The sequence below is a fragment of the Sarcophilus harrisii genome, chromosome 2, assembly GCF_902635505.1.
Source record: "Sarcophilus harrisii chromosome 2, mSarHar1.11, whole genome shotgun sequence".
Lineage (NCBI taxonomy): Eukaryota > Metazoa > Chordata > Mammalia > Dasyuromorphia > Dasyuridae > Sarcophilus > Sarcophilus harrisii.
This window is the reverse complement of record NC_045427.1, coordinates 182,871,246-182,891,074: the sequence shown is the minus strand read 5'-3', so window position 1 is coordinate 182,891,074 and position 19,829 is coordinate 182,871,246. Positions and strand designations below refer to the sequence as shown.

Sequence of the window (19,829 nt, the reverse complement as noted above, 5' to 3'; positions counted from 1 at the left end):
TCTTTAGAGAGCTATTTTCTGTTTCCAGTTCACTAATCCTATTTTTCAAGGATTTGATTTCTTTATCCACTCTGTCTTTAAATGAGTGGGATGACTTCTCCAGACTCTCTTGCCAAGCCTCCCTCTCCTTTTCCCATTTTTCTTCTAGCTCTCTTGTGAGAGCCTTTTTAATTTCTTCTATGAGATTCATCTGTGCTGAGGAACAGATGATCTCCTCCTGTGGGGATTCACCTGAAGATAATCTGTTTTTAGTCTCCTCAGGGTTTAGAGTCTGTTCTCTGTCTGTATAAAAGCTGTCAATCGTTAAAGTCCTTTTTAACTTTTTGCTCATTTTGTCAGAGAAGAATCAGAGACAAACTAGCAAAGAAAAAAAAGGAAAAAAACCCCAAATGGAATCTGCTTTTTTGGGGGAGGGGCTGGGTGGCGTTACCGAGCTTCCTCTACAGACTGAGGGGGCAGCAGCGAGGCACTAGCAGGACTGTGTTGCGCCTGCGCTCTGAGACTCTGAGAGCGTGCTGAGACGCTGTGGGGGAGGGGTGGCCGGTCTCAAGGAACTCCAGCTGTTTGGGGTTGTATTCTTCACCCCCGGTGTTTTTAGCTTCTCTGCTGGGCTACTGACTTGCTGCCAGGGCAAAGTATCCAATCCTGTAGTGAAGCTCTCCCCGCAGAGACGGCTGAGATCACACCCCAACCCCCTCCGGTCTGCTCGGCTGTGAGCTGCCTGCCGAGCTCTCACTGCTGCTGCCCTCAGCCTGTGCCCGATCTAAAACCGTCCCGCCCTTGAGCAAAAACAGACCTTTCCTGGCGAATCTCAAGGATGTCTTCTCTTGGTAACTGTTTGTGGGTTTTTTTTTTCAGTCAGGCATTAATTCAGAGGCTTGTAATGAGATGGATTCTGAGAGAAAATGCGGAGCTTACACAGCTGTGTGCCTCCTCGCCGCCATCTTGGCCGGAAGTCCCCAAGGAGATCCTAAAGAAGGGAAAGGGACCTGTATGTGCCAAAATGTTTGTGGCAGCCCTGTTTGTAGTGGCTAGAAACTGGAAAATGAATGGATGCCCATCAATTGGAGAATGGTTGGGTAAATTGTGGCGTATGAATGTTATGGAATATTATTGTTCTGTAAGAAATGACCAGCAGGATGAATACAGAGAGGCTTGGAGAGACTTACATGAACTGATGCTAAGTGAAATGAGCAGAACCAGAAGATCACTATATACTTCACCAACGATACTGTATGAGGATGTATTCTGATGGAAGTGGATTTCTTTGACAAAGAGACCTAATTCAGTTTCAATTGATCAATGATGGACAGAAGCAGCTACACCCAAAGAAAGAACACTGGGAAATGTAAACTGTCTGCATTTTTGTTTTTCTTCCCGGGTTATTTTTACCTTCTGAATCCAATTCTCCCTCTGCAACAAGAGAACTGTTTGGTTCTGCACACACATATTGTACCTAGGATATATGCAACATATTCAACATATATAGGACTGCTTGCCATCTAAGAGAGGGAGTGGAGGGAGAGAGGGGAAAAATTGGAACAGAAATGAGTGCAAGGGATAATGTAAAAAAATTACCCTGGCATGGGTTCTGTCAATAAAAGTTCTAAAAAAAAAATAAATTATGAGCTGAGCAAACACCAATTCATATCCACTTTCTTCCCAGATAAACTGTTATAGAGATGATAATCCTGAAAGATGCTAGCATTTTCGATTTATTGCTTAGAATTTTCAGGGTTGGTTCAATTTTATTTGCATTTCTATATTGTATTTCCATTTAACAAATCTAGTTATTAGAAAGGTGAATATACTAATGAGATATGTCTGTATTAGGATCTAAATGGTTATTTTATTTATCCATCAAATGAAGATATAAGAAAACAGGAAGGATAGGATTGATTAGAGTCCAAAACTTTTCACTTTGCCAGCGATATTTAAAGGAGGAATGTTTAAAAATTCAATCATATCTAAAATCAGTCTCTCAGCAAAAGTAATTTGTTGCAGTTCTCAAAAGAAAGTAATAGAATCATACAATAAAATACCTTTACAATAGTTTATAGTTGAAACAGGAGTGATAACTAAGTGACTCGGGTTTAAATTGGTAATTTTGTAGGTAAAACTAAGATTTGTAGGTAAGACTAGGCATCAGCTTGAACTGCTTCTCCAATGGCTTTTTTTCAGTGTATTTTCCAGAAAATATCACTTGCACCAAATCAAGGCTTGTTTTATTATTTTGTAGATCATGTAAGACTTTAGAAAGCAATGGAAAAATATTAATAATACTGATTAAACTTAGCAGTATGATTTGCATACAGATTTCCCCCCAGAGAGCTGGTTGTTAAATTTTTACCCAGGCACAGACCTAGGTAAGACCCATCATTGGTAGAAAAGAGAGAAAACAATGTGTCTTTATCAACATACCTCCTCATCGTACTTTTCCCTTCTTATATAGTTTTTTTTTTCATTTTTTTCTTCCCAGGGGATCTAGTCATAATTGCAACTAAAACTTTTTATGACTGCAGCAACTCAGTTGAAAGTATATGGAATGGGGGCAGCTAGGTGATGCAGTGGTTAGCACCAGGCCTGAAGTCAGGAGGACCTGAGTTCAAACCTGGCCTCAGACACTTTACATTTCCTAGCTGTGTGATCCTGGGCAAGTCATTTAACCCCAATTGCCTCAGCAAAAAAAAAAAAAAAAAAAAAGTATATGGAATGATATAGCTTGACAGAATCCATTAGACAGTTTGAAAATACTTTGTTCAATTGTGTCTGACTCTTTGTGTTCTATTTGGCATTTTCTTGGCAAAAATACTGAAATGGTTTGCTATTTCTCTCTCCATCTCACTTTACAGATGAGGAAACTGAGACAAATCCTATTAAATAACTTTGCCCAAGTCACCCAGATAATAAGTGAGGTTAGATTTGAACTCAAGGAGATCAGTTTTTCTGACTACAGGATCAGCACTCTAGCCACTACTTCAACAGGATGAATTCGGGGAAAGATCAGGGCAGGGCAGATTTTTATGTGAATTCATGTATCTTCTTTTTTTTTTTGATTAATATTCTTGCTAGTTATATTCTAAGTTGAGTTGTTTCTATGCTTCAAAAGGCATCTGACCTTGGGGCAACAATTCAGTCATTCCATCCTATTTCCAAGTCTGCTACTAGGTGTTTTTTCCCCAACTTTAGACCTTCTTAAAAGGAAGAAGTTCTCTAGACTTACATTTTTCCTTTGTTTTCATAAAAAATTTTTCTTCATTTTCCAATGTAATTTTCTTTCTCTATTAGTCCACTTGATCAACTAATCTAGAATGTTGTGAAAGTAAACTCTGGTGACATCCACATATTTTCATTTGATTTGGGCACTTTTGGAGAAGTAATAACTCATAATATGGACTCTGTGGAAAAGGAATGTCAGGTACTATTTCAGGATAGTGATTCTACATATGGGATATCAGTCTTATCCTTTCCATTCCCTTATCCATCATACTACTTTATATGCTCCTTATTTCTTATGGGAATTCTGAGAATACCAACTTAAATGGTCTTCCTGCTTTCTGTATCTAATTTATGAACCACAGACAAAGGAATCATGGTCTTAAAGCATGGATCTCTCCACCACTCAAAAATTATCAGTAACTTCTTATTTCCCAACTGATCAATAAACAGCCATTCATAGAGTGCCTACTATGTCTCAGTCATTGTGCTTAGATTGCCTATTGAATAAAGTATAGCTCTTTTTAATTTCATTTGATAGGAGAGGCATCTGAGTTATAAAAAAAGAATGAGTTTGTTTTAAGATAACAGGAAAATTATCTTCTGGATTTGGTTAGCTCAGGGAACTAGGGTTGAATGATGGATTTTACTTTTTTTGCTTCCTGAGGAATAAAAATTCAAGTCTATGGAGAACTGGAGTGCCAAGAGTAGCTAAATTCCACTCCTGTATGGAACATTTTTCTTACTCAGCATTGCTCTATTATAATATCATGCCTGTACAGGTGATCAGTTTCTATTTCAACTAGTCACTGAAATTTTACAATTCCCTTTTACAAATTATTTATTAAATTATATTGCCCACAGTTGTTTAAGTGCTTTTCAATCTTTATGTGTTTCACTGAGCTAGTCTGATCTATTCCTGGTCTACCAAAAATATTTGACCTTGGTCAAAAGGATTAGCTTAGAAGAAACATGTTATTCTTATGTTCAGGTGAGGGAAGGATAATTCAAAATAAAAGGAAGTCTCAGGTGTTTGGATAGTCCTATACACTAGGCTATTTCTTCATTCTGAGTGGGGCATTGACCATGTACAATAATCTGATGGATACTTACAAGAATTTGACAAAGAGAATATATTTCATGAGTGACTATTCCATGGCTTTTGCTAATGTCTTTAGAAAAGCTGGATCACCAGTGAACATGAAATGTGATTTCCTCTTCAGTAATTAGAGCCAGATATTATTGTGATTTTGTTTTTTAAAGATTGTATTTTTAAAAAGCAGTAGTTTATTTTTTCCAGAATTAGCATAAGTTAAAAGAGCAATGCTTTTGTAGACAGAGCCAATATATTACAAATTATAGGCATGATCTCTGATTTAGGGGTTTTGACAAAGGAAGTATCCAATCCTATTGAGATTAGGGATATAACGAAAGAAAAAGGGGAATAGGAATAAATTTGGGTACTAGAGACCTTTCTGGTGATAAGAGAGTCCTATAGGAGTAACTTCTACAAAGGTCTCAAAGGCATTAGGGGATTTCTCACCACCAAAGAAATTTTATCACTCCACAAAAAGTTTAAAAAACAACTTAAGCAAATAGAACATCATTTAGTGAGGGCATGATATACAGCAAAGCTTTTCTCTGTCTCATTTTTTTATCTGCAAAATAAAGAAATCAGGCTAGATAGATCTATAATTTATCTCCTGTGATCTATGATCCACTACCTACAGCAGAAGAACTGAGTCTTTTTCTTTCTGTGCTAATGCTAATGCATGACCATAAACTCTTTGGAGAAAAATCTGTATCACTCAATCAATATTAGATGAATTCAATCTACTTTATCAATAGAAAGTCAAAAAAAGTGTTTCTAAGTAACTTTAATTACTTTGTACCTCCTTTTTGTGTATCTTGAATATACATTTTGAAAACATATATTCTGTCCATTAGAAGCTAAGCTCATTGAGAACAAGGACTGTTTCACTTTTGTCTTTTTTTCAATAGCACTTACCATAGTTCTTGGAACATAGTACCTATAAAATGTTTGTTTATTGATTTTATATTATTATGAAGATCTTTAAAGTCAGCTGAAATATTGCAACCATAAATATTTTCTTCTTTTGTAGTCATCAGAGAAAACTAGATGAAATGAAAGAAAGAATCAGACCTAGCTTTTGGCCTCAATGAGATAGCAGAATTGTAAATGCCTGTAAATGCCAAATAGAAGAGGCATTAAGGTATAATTCAAAGTACTTTGAATTTGGAGTTAAAATTAGTTTAGCAACATATTTCCTTGCACTCTTGGCTAAGTAATCTCTCTGACTTCCTCAACTGTAAAAAGAAGGGGCTTCTTTTTGTAATGGCAAGGAACTTGAAATTGAATGGAGGAATTGGAGAATAGCTGAATAAGTTATGTTATGTGAATTTAATGGAATATTATTGTTCTATAAGAAATAATGAGCAGGTTCATTTCAGAAAGAACTGGAGAGATTTACAGAACTGATGCTAAGTAAAATGAGCGGAACCAAGAGAACAATGTACACAATAACATAAACATTATGTGATGATCAGCTGTAATGGACTTGACTCTTTTCAACAACGATAATTGAAAAATAATTGAAAGCAATTCAATAAACTTGCAATGGAGAAAGTCATCCTTATATAAAGAGAAAACTATGTAGACTGAGTATTGAATCAAAGCATAATATATATATATATATATATATATATATATATATATATATTACCATTTTGTTGTTGTTTTATTGCTTGTTTGTTTTATTACTTTTTCTTTTTATCTGATTCTTTTTTTTTGCACAGGATGAAAATGGAAATATGTCTAGAATAATTGTACACATTTATCTGAAAAAATAAGAGGCTTCTGAGCTCCTTTCACATACCTAAGATCCTATGAGTTACAATTTTTTTCTTGAAGACATAATAGGTTGCTACTGATAATTCTGAGAAAGGACAATGTAATAGCCAGACCTATGATTTAAGAATATTTATTTGGTAGCTATGTGGAAAATGGATTTTGGAAAGTTGGGTGACTGGAAGCAGAGAGATCTGGTAAACTCACTTATTCTCTCTGGGCCTCATTATTTCTCTGTAGGATAATAGGATATATTGTCTGAAAGGGCCTTTGTGGTTCTAAATCTCTCTCTCTCTCTCTTTTTTTTTCTTTTTGGTGACCTTGTAACCAACTTCCATATAGCATGTCTTTGAAAATCTCCACTTTTGTTCCTGAGTTCCAGCCTGACATTGTAGTAATGTTGGACACTGTTACCAAATGCCAACATTTCCAAATGAGAGACTGAAAGGCAGAAGGATGGAATGTCAATTGTTAAAGCCACAAGTTAATCACGGTCATGATTTTTCTAATAGCTTCATCAATAAAGTCTCAAATTCTCATTAATATAGCCTTCAGGTAAAAGAGAAGCCATAAATAAAAATTTGACAAGAAAGGAAAGTCCATTTTAAAGTTAGATTTGGCTCAGAATTTAGCAATGGAGAAACCTGTGTTTTAAACATCTCCTTGAATAGCTCAGGTTCCTGAAATGATTGCATCTTAAGTCAGTGTCACACAGAGACTGTGGTCACAAGATTCAGTCTTGGGAAATATAACAATCCAATCCTGCTGAACTAAAACGACAGTTAACTTATCATGTTAGATGACAATGACTTGTGAGTGCACATACAGACAACTATCCAATAGTCCTTGAAAATTAACCTGGACCTCTGGGGGAAGTTCCCTTTATTCTAGGGAACAAAATCAAAGTTCTTTTTTCTTTAATAGTATAAATTTTTAGAATCCTGTGGCCTAAATCTCCCTATGAGTCATAGAATAGCAAAGAAAATACTAATGAACTAAAAAATGTGTGTAAGCGCAGGCGTGAATGTGCATCTTCCTCCTCATCTCCAACTCTCAAAAACCTTAGCAACCCTTAAAGATCTCTTCATATAAAACATCTTAGCTAATGTCTATGAATCTTATTGCTTCCCTGCCCCTACAATTTTTTTATATTTACTTAATATGAATTTTGTATATATCTGTAGACATATGGTAGAGAGATGGTGTGTTAACTCCTTGGAGACTTCTGTAGTCTGTAATAGTGACTAGCATATAAAAGGAAGGCTAGGAATAGGGCCTGGACCTATGATTTCTCTGGAGTAGAAAACTCCCAGGTGTGGAAAATTTCTCTACCAAGGCAGATCAGCAACTCCTCTGCAATTTGTACTCTTAGAATTGCATAGGGCACTAAGAGTTTCAAGTGACCTGTCTAGTGTAACTTGGTCGGTGTATGTTGGAGTTGGTGCAAGAGTCCAGTCTCCAAAGCTGGTTCTCTGTCCATTATATTATATTGCTTCTTCACCATGAAATAACTATTTTTTGAATGGAACTGAGTTATTATACACACATACACACATAGAGAAGGAGAGAGAGAGAGAAATAGTTTCTGATAGTTGCAGAAAGGCTCACTGGGATATCATATCTAGGAAATTTTGCATAGTATTGAGCTTCGAATCAGAAAAATCTGGGTTTATTTCTTGCCTCTGACCATCTTTAGATATGTGACCATATGCTTAACTTTTTAGATAATTACCTACCTCCACTGATTGAGCTTAATTAATTCTTCTGTAAAATAGATATAATAACATCTGTGGTGTTGTTCAGTCATTTTTCATTTTTCATGATCCCATTTGAAGTTTTTTTGGAAAAGTACTGGTTTGCCATTTCTTTCTCTACTTATGTTACAGATGAAGCAAACAGGATTAAGTGACTTTTCCATAGTCACACAATTAGTAAGCATCTGAAGCCAATTTTGAACTTAGAAAGATGAGTCTTTATGACTCCAAGCCTGACACTCTATCCAAACATTTTTTGTGAGACTCAAATGAGATGTTTGTAAAATGCTTTGCAAACCTTAAAACATTACTGAATATTAGCTATCATTAATATTGTTCCACAGAAAGAAAGAAAAAAATATGCAATATATTTTGTATAATATAAATTCAAATATTCTTTGACCTTTTATCAATTGGAGAATGGCTTGTGTTCTTTTTTTTTTTTTTTTTTTAATAGCCTTTTATTTACAGGATATATACATGGGTAACTTTACAGCATTAACAATTGCCAAACCTCTTGTTCCAATTTTTCACCTCTTACCCCCCCACCCCCTCCCCTAAATGGCAGGATGACCAGTAGATGTTAAATATATTAAAATATAACTTAGATACACAATAAGTATACATGACCAAAACGTTATTTTGCTGTACAAAAAGAATCAGACTCTGAATTATTGTACAATTAGCTTGTGAAGGAAATCAAAAATGCATGTGTGCATAAATATAGATTGGGAATTCAATGTAATGGTTTTTAGTCATCTCCCAGAGTTCTTTTTCTGGGTATAGCTAGTTCAGTTCATTACTGCTCCATTAGAAATGATTTGGTTGATCTCGTTGCTGAGGATGGCCTGATCCATCAGAACTGGTCATCATCTAGTATTGTTGTTGAAGTATATAATGATCTCCTGGTCCTGCTCATTTCACTCAGCATCAGTTTGTGTAAGTCTCTCCAGGCCTTTCTGAAATCATCCTGTTGGTCATTTCTTACAGAACAGTAATATTCCATAATTTTCATATACCACAATTTATTCAGCCATTCTCCAACTGATGGACATCCATTCAGTTTCCAGTTTCTAGCCACTACAAAAAGGGCTGCCACAAACATTCGTATGGCTTGTGTTCTTATAAATTTGAGTCATTTCTCTATTTTTTTTTTAGAAATGAGGTCTTCATCAGAAATTTGCATGTAAATCCCCCCTCTTTTCTGCTTTTCTTCTAATCTTGGCTGCATTGATTTTGTTTGTACAAAACCTTTTTGATTTTATATAATCAAAATTATCCATTTTGCATTTCATAATGTTCTCTAGTTCTTCTTTGCCCATAAATTCCTTACTTCTCCATAGATCTGAGAAGTAGAGCATCCATTGTCATCCTAATTTGCTTATATCACCCTTTATGCCTAAATTTGGAATCCATTTTGACCTTACCTTGGTATAGAGTGTTATGTGTAGATCAATGCCAAGATTTTTGCCATACCATTTGCTATTTTTCCCAGAAATTTTTGTCAATTAATGAGTTATTATCCCAGAAGTTGGAATCTTTGGTTTTATAAAATACTACATTATTATAGTCGTTGACTATTGTGTCTTGTAAATATAACCTACTCCGCTGATCAACTACTTCATTTCTTAATCAGTATCAAATGGTTTTAAAGGCCACTGCTTTATAATATAATTAAGTCTGGCACAACTAAGCCACTATCTTTTGATTTTTTTTTCATTAATTCCCTTGAAATTCTTGACCTTTTTTGTTCAAGATGAATTTTGTTATTATTTTTTCTAGCTCTGAAAGTAATTTCTTGACAGTTAGATTGGTATGGCACTGAATAAGTAGATTAATTTGGGTAGAATTGTCATTTTTTATTATATTAACTTAGCTTGCCCATGAGCACTTGATATTCTTCCAATTGTTTAGATGTAATTTTATTTGTGTGGAAAGTGTTTGTAATTGTGTTCTCATAGTTCCTGGCTTTGTCTTGGCAAATAGTCTCCCAGATATTTTATATTATATGCAATTATTTACAATGGAATTTCCCTTTGTATCTTTTGCTACTGAACTTTGTTGATAACATATAGAAATGTTGGTTATCTATGTGGATTTATTTTGTATCCTGCAAGTTTGCTAAAGTTGTTAATTGTTTTTAGTAGTTTTTTGTTGATTCTTTAGGATTTTCTAAGTATACCATCATGTCATCTTCAAAGAATGATAATTTGGTTTCCTTATTACCTATCCTAATCTATTTTTCTTCTCATTGCTAAAGCTAACATTTCTAACACAATGCTGTGTAATTACTGTCTCTGTAATGGTGACAGTGGGCAACCTTATTTCACACCTGATCTTACTGGAAATGGTTTCTAGTTCATCCCCATTACACATAATGCTTGCTGATGGTTTTAGATAGATGCTATTGATCATTTTAAGGAAAACTCCTTTTATTCCTATGCTCTCTAGAATTTTTAATAGGAATGGGTATTGTACTTTGTCAAATGTTTTTTTTTCTGCATTTGTTGAGATAATCATGATTTTTGTTAGTTTGATTATTGATATAGTCAATTATGTTAATAGTTTTCTTAATATAGAACTAGCCCTGCATTCCTTGTATAAATCTCACTTGGTCATTGTGTATTATACTGGTGATAAGTTGCTGTAATATCCATGTTAATATTTTATTTAAGATTTTTGCATCAATATTCATTAGAAAAGTTGGTTTATAATTTTCTTTCTCTGTTTTGACCCTACTTGGATTAGGTATCAGCAGTATATGTGTGTCATAAAAGGAATTTGGTAGGATTCCTTCTTTCTCTATTTTTCCAAATAGTTTGCATAGTATTGAAATTAATTGTTCTTTAAATGTTTAGTAGAATTCACTTGTGAATCCACCTAGCACTGCAGGTTTTTTCTTAGTGAGCTGATTAAAAGCTTGCTCAATTTCTTTTTTAAGAATGGGACTATTTTGTAAATTATTTTCTCCTTTGTTAACCTGAGCAATCTATATTTTTCTAAGTATTCTTCCATTTCACTTAGATTATCAGATTTATTGGCATAAATTTGGACAAAATAACTCCTAATTACTGCTTTAATTTTCTCTTTATTGGTGGTAAATTCGTCCTTTTCAAATTTGATATTAATAATTTAATTTTCTTCTTTCCTCTTCCTAATCAAATTAACTAAAAGTTTATTTTGTATTTTTATTCACAAAACCAATTGTTATTTTTGTTTATTAGTTCAGTAGTTTTATTACTTTCAGTTTTATTAGTCCCCTTTTTGATTTTTCAGAATTTCACATTTGGTATTGGTGTTTTTAATTTTTAATTTGTTTTTAATTTTAATTATTTTAAAATTTTTTGTAACTTTTTTAGTTGAATGCCAATTCATTGATCTTCTCTTTCTTTATTTTATTCAAGTAACTATCTAGAGACATAAAATTGCATTTAAGAACTGCTTTGGCTGCATCCCATAAATTTTGGTCTATTGTCTTATTATTGTCATTCTCTTAGCTGACATTATAGATTGTGTTTTTGATTTGTTGTTTCACCCACCCATTCTTTAGGATTAGATTATTTTGTTTCCATTTCATTTTTGATCTATTTCTCTTTGACCCCTTTTTAGATGTAATTTTTATTGCATCATGATCTGAAAAAGATACATTTACTATTTCTGCCTTCCTGCATTTGATTTTGAGATCTTATGCCCTAATACATGGTCATTTTTTGTGTAAGTTCCATGTACCACTGAGAAAATAATACATTCCTTTCTGTTCCCATTCAATTTTTTTCCAAAGGTTTATCATATCTAAGTTTTTTTAAATTTCATTTTCTTCCTTATCTTCTTTATTTAGTTCTGAGAAAACCCTGGTTTTTGTTTGTTTGTTTTTTGTTTTTTTGCTTCAGCTGAAGCATAATACATTTTGCTCCAGTATTTTATCTTTATGCTATATATGTCCCTCTTTTTTAGATGTGTTTCTTTTAAGCAACATGTTGTAAGATTCAGACTTTTTAATCCAGTCTGCTATCTACTTCGGTTTTGTGGGAGAGTTCATCTCATTCATATTCACAATTAAAATTACTAATTGCATTTCCTGCCATTCTATTTTTCTCAATTTATACTTTTCTTTTCCTTTTCCCCTTTCCCTCTTCACCAGTATTTTGCTTTTCACCATCACTTGCCTCAAGCAGCTCTCTCCCTTTATAGCCCCTCCCCCTTGTGTTTCCTTTTCCAAACTCTTGTGCAAAGCTCTAATTTCCTTTTCCCACTTTTCTTCTCAACTCAACTTTTCCAACTCAAAAGACTCTCTTGGAAAAATTCAAAAAGGATCTTATAAGAGATTTTATATCCTAGTTGGAGACAACTCATATCACTCTTTGAGGCTTCATCTGTAGCTATTTTGCCTTTGCCTCAGGGTTTGAGGTCTTTTCTCCCCTGTCTCCATAATAGCTCTTTTCGTTTTTTGTTCCTTTTTAAAAGGTTGAAGTCTGCAAAGGGGAGATTGTCCCAAGTTTCCTCTACAGGGTGATGGGGGTTTTACACTGCTCATGCTGGGTGGGCATGGCCAAATTTTGCTTGCTATGCTGGGACTCAGAGGCTCACTATTTGACTTTTGTAGTTTTTATGTAGTTTGTCAGTTGATCCACTGGCTTCTGAAACAGAATAGAGTAGTCAAAACTACTGTAATTTGGCTGAGAGCCTCCCACTAAATTGGAAGGAAGTCCTTCCAAGGTATCTTCTGCTTGAAATTTGTTACACTCCAAATATTTGTTGGCTCTGCCACTCCAAAATCCATTCAGAGATTTGATCTGGTTTTGATTCTGAGGGAAGCTAGAAAGAGCTCAGGAAAAGTCTTGTCTACTCTCTTCTCTCTTGGCTTTCCCCTCCCTATTTTTTTCAAAAAATTTTTTACATAATATTGGGTTTAATTTTTCTTTAAATATTTGATGGAATTCATGTGTAAATTCAATTGGTCCTGTTTTTTTTTCCTCCTTTGGTAATTCTATTTTTCTTCTGCTGTGAATTTTTATTTTTAGAAAATATTCCATTTTTTTAGATTATCAGTTTTATTGGTATATGTTTAGGCAAAATAATTCCTAATAATTTCTTTTAGTTTACTTTTTTATCTTTGTTACTAGCAATTTTGTTTTGGTTTTCTTTTTCTTTTTACTCTTTAATACAGAGTTAATTTATTTTAACATTTTTTTAAACATTTTAATTCCAAATTTTCTCCCTCTCTTCTGTTCCTTCCTACACCCTGTAAGAAAACAAGCGATGTGCTTTTATGTTTAAATGTGAAATTATACAATATATATTCCTATATTGGCCATGTTCAAGAAAAAAAGAAGAAAAATATAACAAGACAATTTTTCTTCATTTTGCATTTGGAGTTCATAAATTCTAATTTTGAAGGCATATAGCATTTTTTTCATTGTGAATCTTTTGGATTAGAGTAGCTAGGTCTTTCACAGTTGATCATCATTGCAACATTGCTGTTACTGGGCATAATGATCTCCAGGTTCTTCTTGCTTAACTTTGCATCATTTCATATAGTTTTTGTCATGTTTTTTTTTTTCTGAAGCAACCCCATCTCATTATTCCTTTAAACACAATAGTATTCTTTCATAATCATATACCATAATTTCTTCAGCCATTCATCAATCGATGAGCATCCACTTGACGTCCAATTCTTTGAAAGAGCTGATATAAATATTTTTGTACATAAAGGTCCTTTTCCCTTTTTTTTTTATTTCTTTGAATAATAAACCTAGACACGGTCTTATTGGGTCAAAAGGCATGCATAATTTTTACAGTTTTTTGGACATATTTGAAAATTGTTTTCCAGAATGGATGGATTAGTTTATGATTATCTCTCTTCATTCCCTCCAGCATTTGTCATTTCTGGTAGACATGAACTAGTATCTCAGAGTTGTTTGAATTTGTTTTTCTCTAACCAATAGATATTTAGAATATTTTCCCCATATGACTAGGTAATTTTGATTTTTTTTCTGAAAACTGCCTATTTATATCCTTTCATCTTAACTCTCTGTATGTGTCTTTCTTTTTAAAGTGTATCTCTTATAAACAACATATTGTTGGATGCTTTTTTTAATCTATTCTGCTATCTGCTTCTGTTTTGTGAATGAGCATCCCATTCCCATTCCCATTTATAATTACTAACTATAATTTTCTCTCTCACTTTTTAAACCTGTCTCTACTCAAAAGTCTATTTAGTGGAAGATGGCAGAGTAAGTTGGTAAATTTCAAGTTCTCCACCCACAAATAGAACAAATTTGCATCTCAGGGCAAACACAGACTGGTGAAAAAGCAAGAAGAATTAGGACAGAACAAGGATCCTCTTGATACAACTCAAGAATATCTGAAAAAATACCCTGAGCTGGAGATTAACCTTTTTGAAGTGCAAACACCTGCTGGCTAGCTCTGCAGAAACATCAAGTGGGGAGCCCTCAGGCTAGCTAAGTGTGTCTGGACCCTGGGCAAGAAGCACAGACACTTTCACCTCCTGTAAGAGTTTGAATCTGTGAAGATGAAGTGAACTTTGCACTTCAGGAATTAGGAATTAGAAATATCAGGCCCAGCTGTGCTGCTGAGACATGGCCTTGGGCAAGAAGGAACTCAGTGAGTGAAGAAGTAGTAAGGCAGGGACATTGGTGGCAGTAGGCACTTGTAGGAAGGTGGACCTTTTAGTTTGGGGTTCCTATTCAGAGTGAAGAGCTAAAGGGATGGCTCAGGCACCATCCCACCAACCAACGATTGGGGTTGCTTACATTAATAGCTCTTATTAAAAAAAAAAAACAAGCTGGTAAAGAAGAGCCCCACCATTGAAACATATTATGGGAACAGAGAAAACCTGGGTTCATCTTAAGAAGACACTTTAGTAAGAAAAGTTTCTACCGGGAAGGAATAAATTGGGAAAATATTTAAGGATACTGACAAAGGTGTCATTTCTAAAATATATAGAGAATTGACTCAAACGTATAAGAATTCATGCTATTCTCCAATTGATAAATGGTCAAAGGATAGGAACAGAAAATTTTCAGATGAAAAATTAAAACCATTTCTAATTATATGAAAAAGCGCTCTAAATCACTATTGATCAGAGAAATGCAAATTAAGACAACTCTGAGATACCACTACACACCTGTCAGATTGGCTAAGATAACAGGAAAAAATAATGATGATTATTGGAGGGGATGTGGGAAAACTGGGACACTGATCCATTGTTGGTGGAATTGTGAACTGATTCAACCACTCTGAAGAGCAATTTGGAACTATACTCAAAAAATTATCAAACTGTGCATACCCTTTGATCCAGCAGTGTTTCTATTGGGTCTATATCCCAAAAAGATCTTAAAGGAAAGAAAAACATTCACATGTGCAAAAATGTTTGTGGCAGCCCATTTTGCAGTGGCAGAAAACTGGAAACTGAGTGGATGTCCATCAGCTGGAGAATGGCTGAATAAGGTATGATATATGAATGTTATTGAATATTATTTTTCTATAAGAAACAATCAGGGAAATGATTTTAGAGAGACCTGAAGAGACTTACATGAAATAATGCTTAAGTGAAATGACTAGAATCAGAAGATCATTGTACACAGCAACATCACTATTATAGGTCAATCAATTCTGATGAATGTGACTCTTTCCAACAATGAGATGATTGATGGATAATAGTTCCAATGATCTTGTGATGAAGAACACCATCTAAACTCAGAGAGAGTACTGTGGGAACTGAATGTAGATCACAACATAACATTCTTACTCTTTTTGTTGTTGTTCGCTTATATTTTGTTTTCTTACTCATTTTCTTTCCTTTTTGATCTGGCTTTTCTTGTGCAACAAGAGAATTGTATAAATATGTTTACACATATTGTACTTAACATATATTTTAGCATGAATAACATATATTGGGATTGGTTGCTTGCCATCTAGGGGAGGGATGGGAAGAAGGAGGTGAAAATCTGAAACACAAGGCTATGCAAGGATTAATATTGAAAAATTATCCGAGCATATATTTTGAAAATAAAAAGCTTTAAAAAGAAAAAAGAACAGCTTCTACATGAAAGAGTAACATGAAATGGCTTCCTGCACAGAGAGAATTTGTAGAAGAATTTAAAAAAATTTAAAAATCAAAGACATTGGGGAAAAAACCTAGACATAAGCTGTAACTCAAGGTATAATTAGCCTCATAACAGGGATACCAGGTTTAGGCTTTGATATCAAATAAGAGTTCCTGAGAAAAGAGAGCCTAATATTTGTAATTTGTGGTGTTCTTTCCTCTAGAACTGAATCTAGGCAAACTACAATGACTAAATATAGGATAGTGGTACCAGTCACCAGCCAATGTACTTCTAGTAATGGTTCTACTATCCTGAACATATTTTATCTGTGAGACTATCACAGTTTAACATATCATATCTCTGCCTTAGAAAAATAATTTTTGTCAGCTGTGTGGACGATGACTTAAATAAGAAGCTAGACTAGAAGCAGACTGGTTTATAGGCTATTATAGCAAACCAGGTGAGAGGTAATGACTAGGACAATAAATTAGGGTGATAGCCATATGAATAGGGAATTAAGCCAATATTTTAAAAGATTACTGTGGGCCAAAAAAAAAAAAAATCATCAGTAAGTGCTCAGCTTACTAATAATGTTTCTTTGTTCTTTGCCAGACTAGTCCTCAAGGAAAAAAAATCAGCGTGTTACCAGGACTATACTCAAAACCTTTCTAGCCTAGGTTCAACTGGCAAAAGTGATAATCAAATTGCATTGCCTTCAAAGGTCACCTCTACACCACAATGAAGCACTCAAGAACAACATTCTGAAAGGAAATGATAGTTGCAAGACATAGAACCTTACTTGGTTACTAAGATATAATTTAAAACTTGTAATTCTATCAAAATGAATAGCAATTAAAAAATAACGAATTATATAGCATAGAAGTATTTGTAATAAAACAAAATCACATATAATTAGTAATATCAGTTTACTTTACTTGGCCTCAGTTTGCTCATCTATACAATGAAGAAGAGCAATGAATTCCATAATCTCTATGGTTTCTTCCCCTTATTGTATGTTCTATGAATTTTAGACATGGTAATAAAAGAAAGCTTCATGGAAGATGTTATCTGGCCCTTGAGGAACTGGCAGTTTTCCAATACAAAGTGATGGAAAGGAACAAGCATTTAGGCAGAAGGAATGATATAAGCAAAGAACATGAAAGTAGAACCATATCGTGTAGTTAATTATAGAAAGTAAAATAGATTTAAATCAGATTACAAAGTGCCCTGAATCCTGGGCTATGTAGTTTATTTTTTGTCCTGTAGATAACAAGGAGCCATTGAAATTTCTTTCTTTCTTTCTTTCTTTTTTTTTTAAGAAGGAGTGGCTTTTTTATACTTTTAGTGGAAGAGATCTATACAGTCTTAGTAGTTGCATCCTTATCTATTTTGTATATTATAGTGTCTGAATTGCACATGGTGATTCTAAAAATAAAATTAAAAATTTAGAAAAATAATAATGTAAATAAATATGACTTACTTGTTGTTGCAGGCTCCTGTGATAAGTCTGTACTTCTTTGCTAAACAAGTATTTGGACATTTGGGTGGCAACATATTAGGTAGGCATCCAGAAACTTTGGCAATCGTGTTCAATAAGTCAACTGAGAGAACATCTGTTAAATAAATTATTTTACATATTATACCTAATGTTTGTGGTGAATACTTTGAAGTGTGACAGAAATACTTTCATTTACAAATATTCACAATATCCCATCAAGAACTGCCACATTTATCACCTGGGAAATTTGATCATGATCTTTTCTCCAAGGACAAAGTTGTCCAATTATATAATTGCAGCTCTAACAATTGGTATTCTATGAAGAAGCAATTTGTGCAGATGATTACCTAGACCTATTTTCTGAGTCTTCTAACATTTAATAGTTTCTAGATATAGAATCTTAGGTGATGAGGCAGAATTTCAAAACTATTACTGTATATCAGAAATACAACTATGATTGTATTTGAAAGGCCTTTTCATCACAGACTCATAGACATACTATTATATTGCCCTTCCTCTTTGTACAGATAGGAACAAACATTGCCACAAAATACTAGATACTGGAGTAGTATCTGGTAGATACATATATTCTGTCCTTGGCTGTTTCCTTTGTTTCCAAACTTCTTGGGAATTTGAAATAATATATTGGTAGTTTCCTCTCTTCTTGGAGGCTCACTTGTGATTTATTCTCACTTTGTGAATAAACCTATTATCTCCAGGGCACATAATTAGGTTTGCCTTAACAAATCTATTTGACCTGGATAACATAGTCTTTTTCTTAAATAAACTCAGTAACACAGCACCTGCTTGCCATCATACTCATTGCACAACAAGAACAGGGGCTCAGTACCAATCTGTAGCTGAACTATCCTGTCTTATGAACTATCCTTTCTCACAACTGTTGGTTGTAGTGCAGGCATTTGTCTGAACACAATAACAAAGTACTTCAGTTAATTTTTTGATATATTTGATTTTCAAGGTAACAAAATGAAATCCATTTGTTATCTATGGAAGTTCAAATGGAGCAATATTCTATACCTAGTCACCTGTAATGAATATTTAAAAAAAATTATCTTTCTTCTTCCTCCTTTGTTATATTTTGCAAATGATTTTGTATTCTAAATCAGTGTTGCCCTTGGCTCCAGTATTTTTCCATTTAGCATGGGGATCAAACATTTACTAGTTGTTACAGTTTGTAGCTCTTTGGCATCTGTATCATGGAGATTTAAACTTTTCTAGGAAATGGTGATGCCCAGGGGAAGTCTTTATTTCTAGTTTTCCTAGTTTTTAGAATCAACAACTTATTTTTATTAGTTTGTTAGGAATTATTATAATTGCACTTAGTGATTTCTAATTTGGTGTTGACTTTGACCTTGGTTTTAATTGGTCATTGAGATCTGACTTGCACAAAGAATTCTGATTGTGGAATATTAGTAAGCAGTCATTTCTGTTGTATTAAGATCAAGTCAAGTTCATTTTAGTGGCATCTCTTGCTGTTTACTGAATTTAGAGACTTCCACTCTGTTATTGAAGAAGCTATCTGTGACATAGTTATGATGATTCTTAGTAGTTGTAGAGCCTCTGACTTCTTTCATTCCTCAGTAGCAAATTATCTTTTAGCACTTTTTTGTGGTTATTGCTAAACTCCACCCTCATGACAGCCTTTGCATTGAAACTGATAAGAAAATATACGTTGATTTATTTTAGAAGACCTCGTCATATTTGTTATAATTTTTTCTCTACTTTTTCATCCTCTGCAAAGAGAATTGAATCATAAATTACAATTATCTTCATGGTGGTTTGTTTGGTTACTCTTCATGAGCCTGTAAAGTGAAATGACCAAGTGTTCTATAAAGTTCTTGCAGCCTTGAGCTTGAGATAAAATAAACTTCACTGATATCTGTGTTTACTTTCTGAAGAAGAATCTGTTAGTTAACAAGCACTTATTTAAGTGCTTTTTGTGATTTAGGCACTGTGTTAAACACTGGGGCTAAAAAGAAAGGTAAAACCAGTCCTCAAGAAGCTAGATAAACAGTGAAAATTGCCTCCCCCCAAAATTTTTACAGTAGAAGAGAAACAGTCTTTGACCAATTCCACAATTAACCATGAAAATAGGAAATGCACCATGTGCCAGTTTGTCTCAATAACTATGAAATTGTCCTGAATGTATACAGTTATGTAGACTCTGCAGGGGTATCCAAAGTTTAGATATGAGGAAAATTTCTTACCTTCCTAGAAGTTATAATCTAGCAGAATAATGTAACAGAAACAGACATATAGTGTTTTGAAACAGCTATAGTGCAAGTTAGAATATCATATAAAAGTTCAAAGTGGGTACAAAGTATGAGCGGAAGTCAAATGAAGGGAAGTTAATCTCTGACTACAGCAGCTAAGTGACGAAGTAGATAGAGTGTTGGACCTAG

At 34.0% G+C, this 19,829-nt stretch overlaps 1 protein-coding gene across 1 annotated transcript in view; it reads right to left on the bottom strand.

Annotated features, from left to right (window-relative positions):
- The window catches only part of TPO (thyroid peroxidase), a 224,252-nt gene that overhangs the window by 159,120 nt on the left and 45,303 nt on the right, over positions 1–19,829 (bottom strand). The window contains exon 5 of the mRNA XM_031951166.1: positions 17,389–17,521. Coding sequence (XP_031807026.1) covers positions 17,389–17,521 — 133 coding nt within the window. The remainder of the gene's footprint in view (positions 1–17,388; positions 17,522–19,829) is intronic.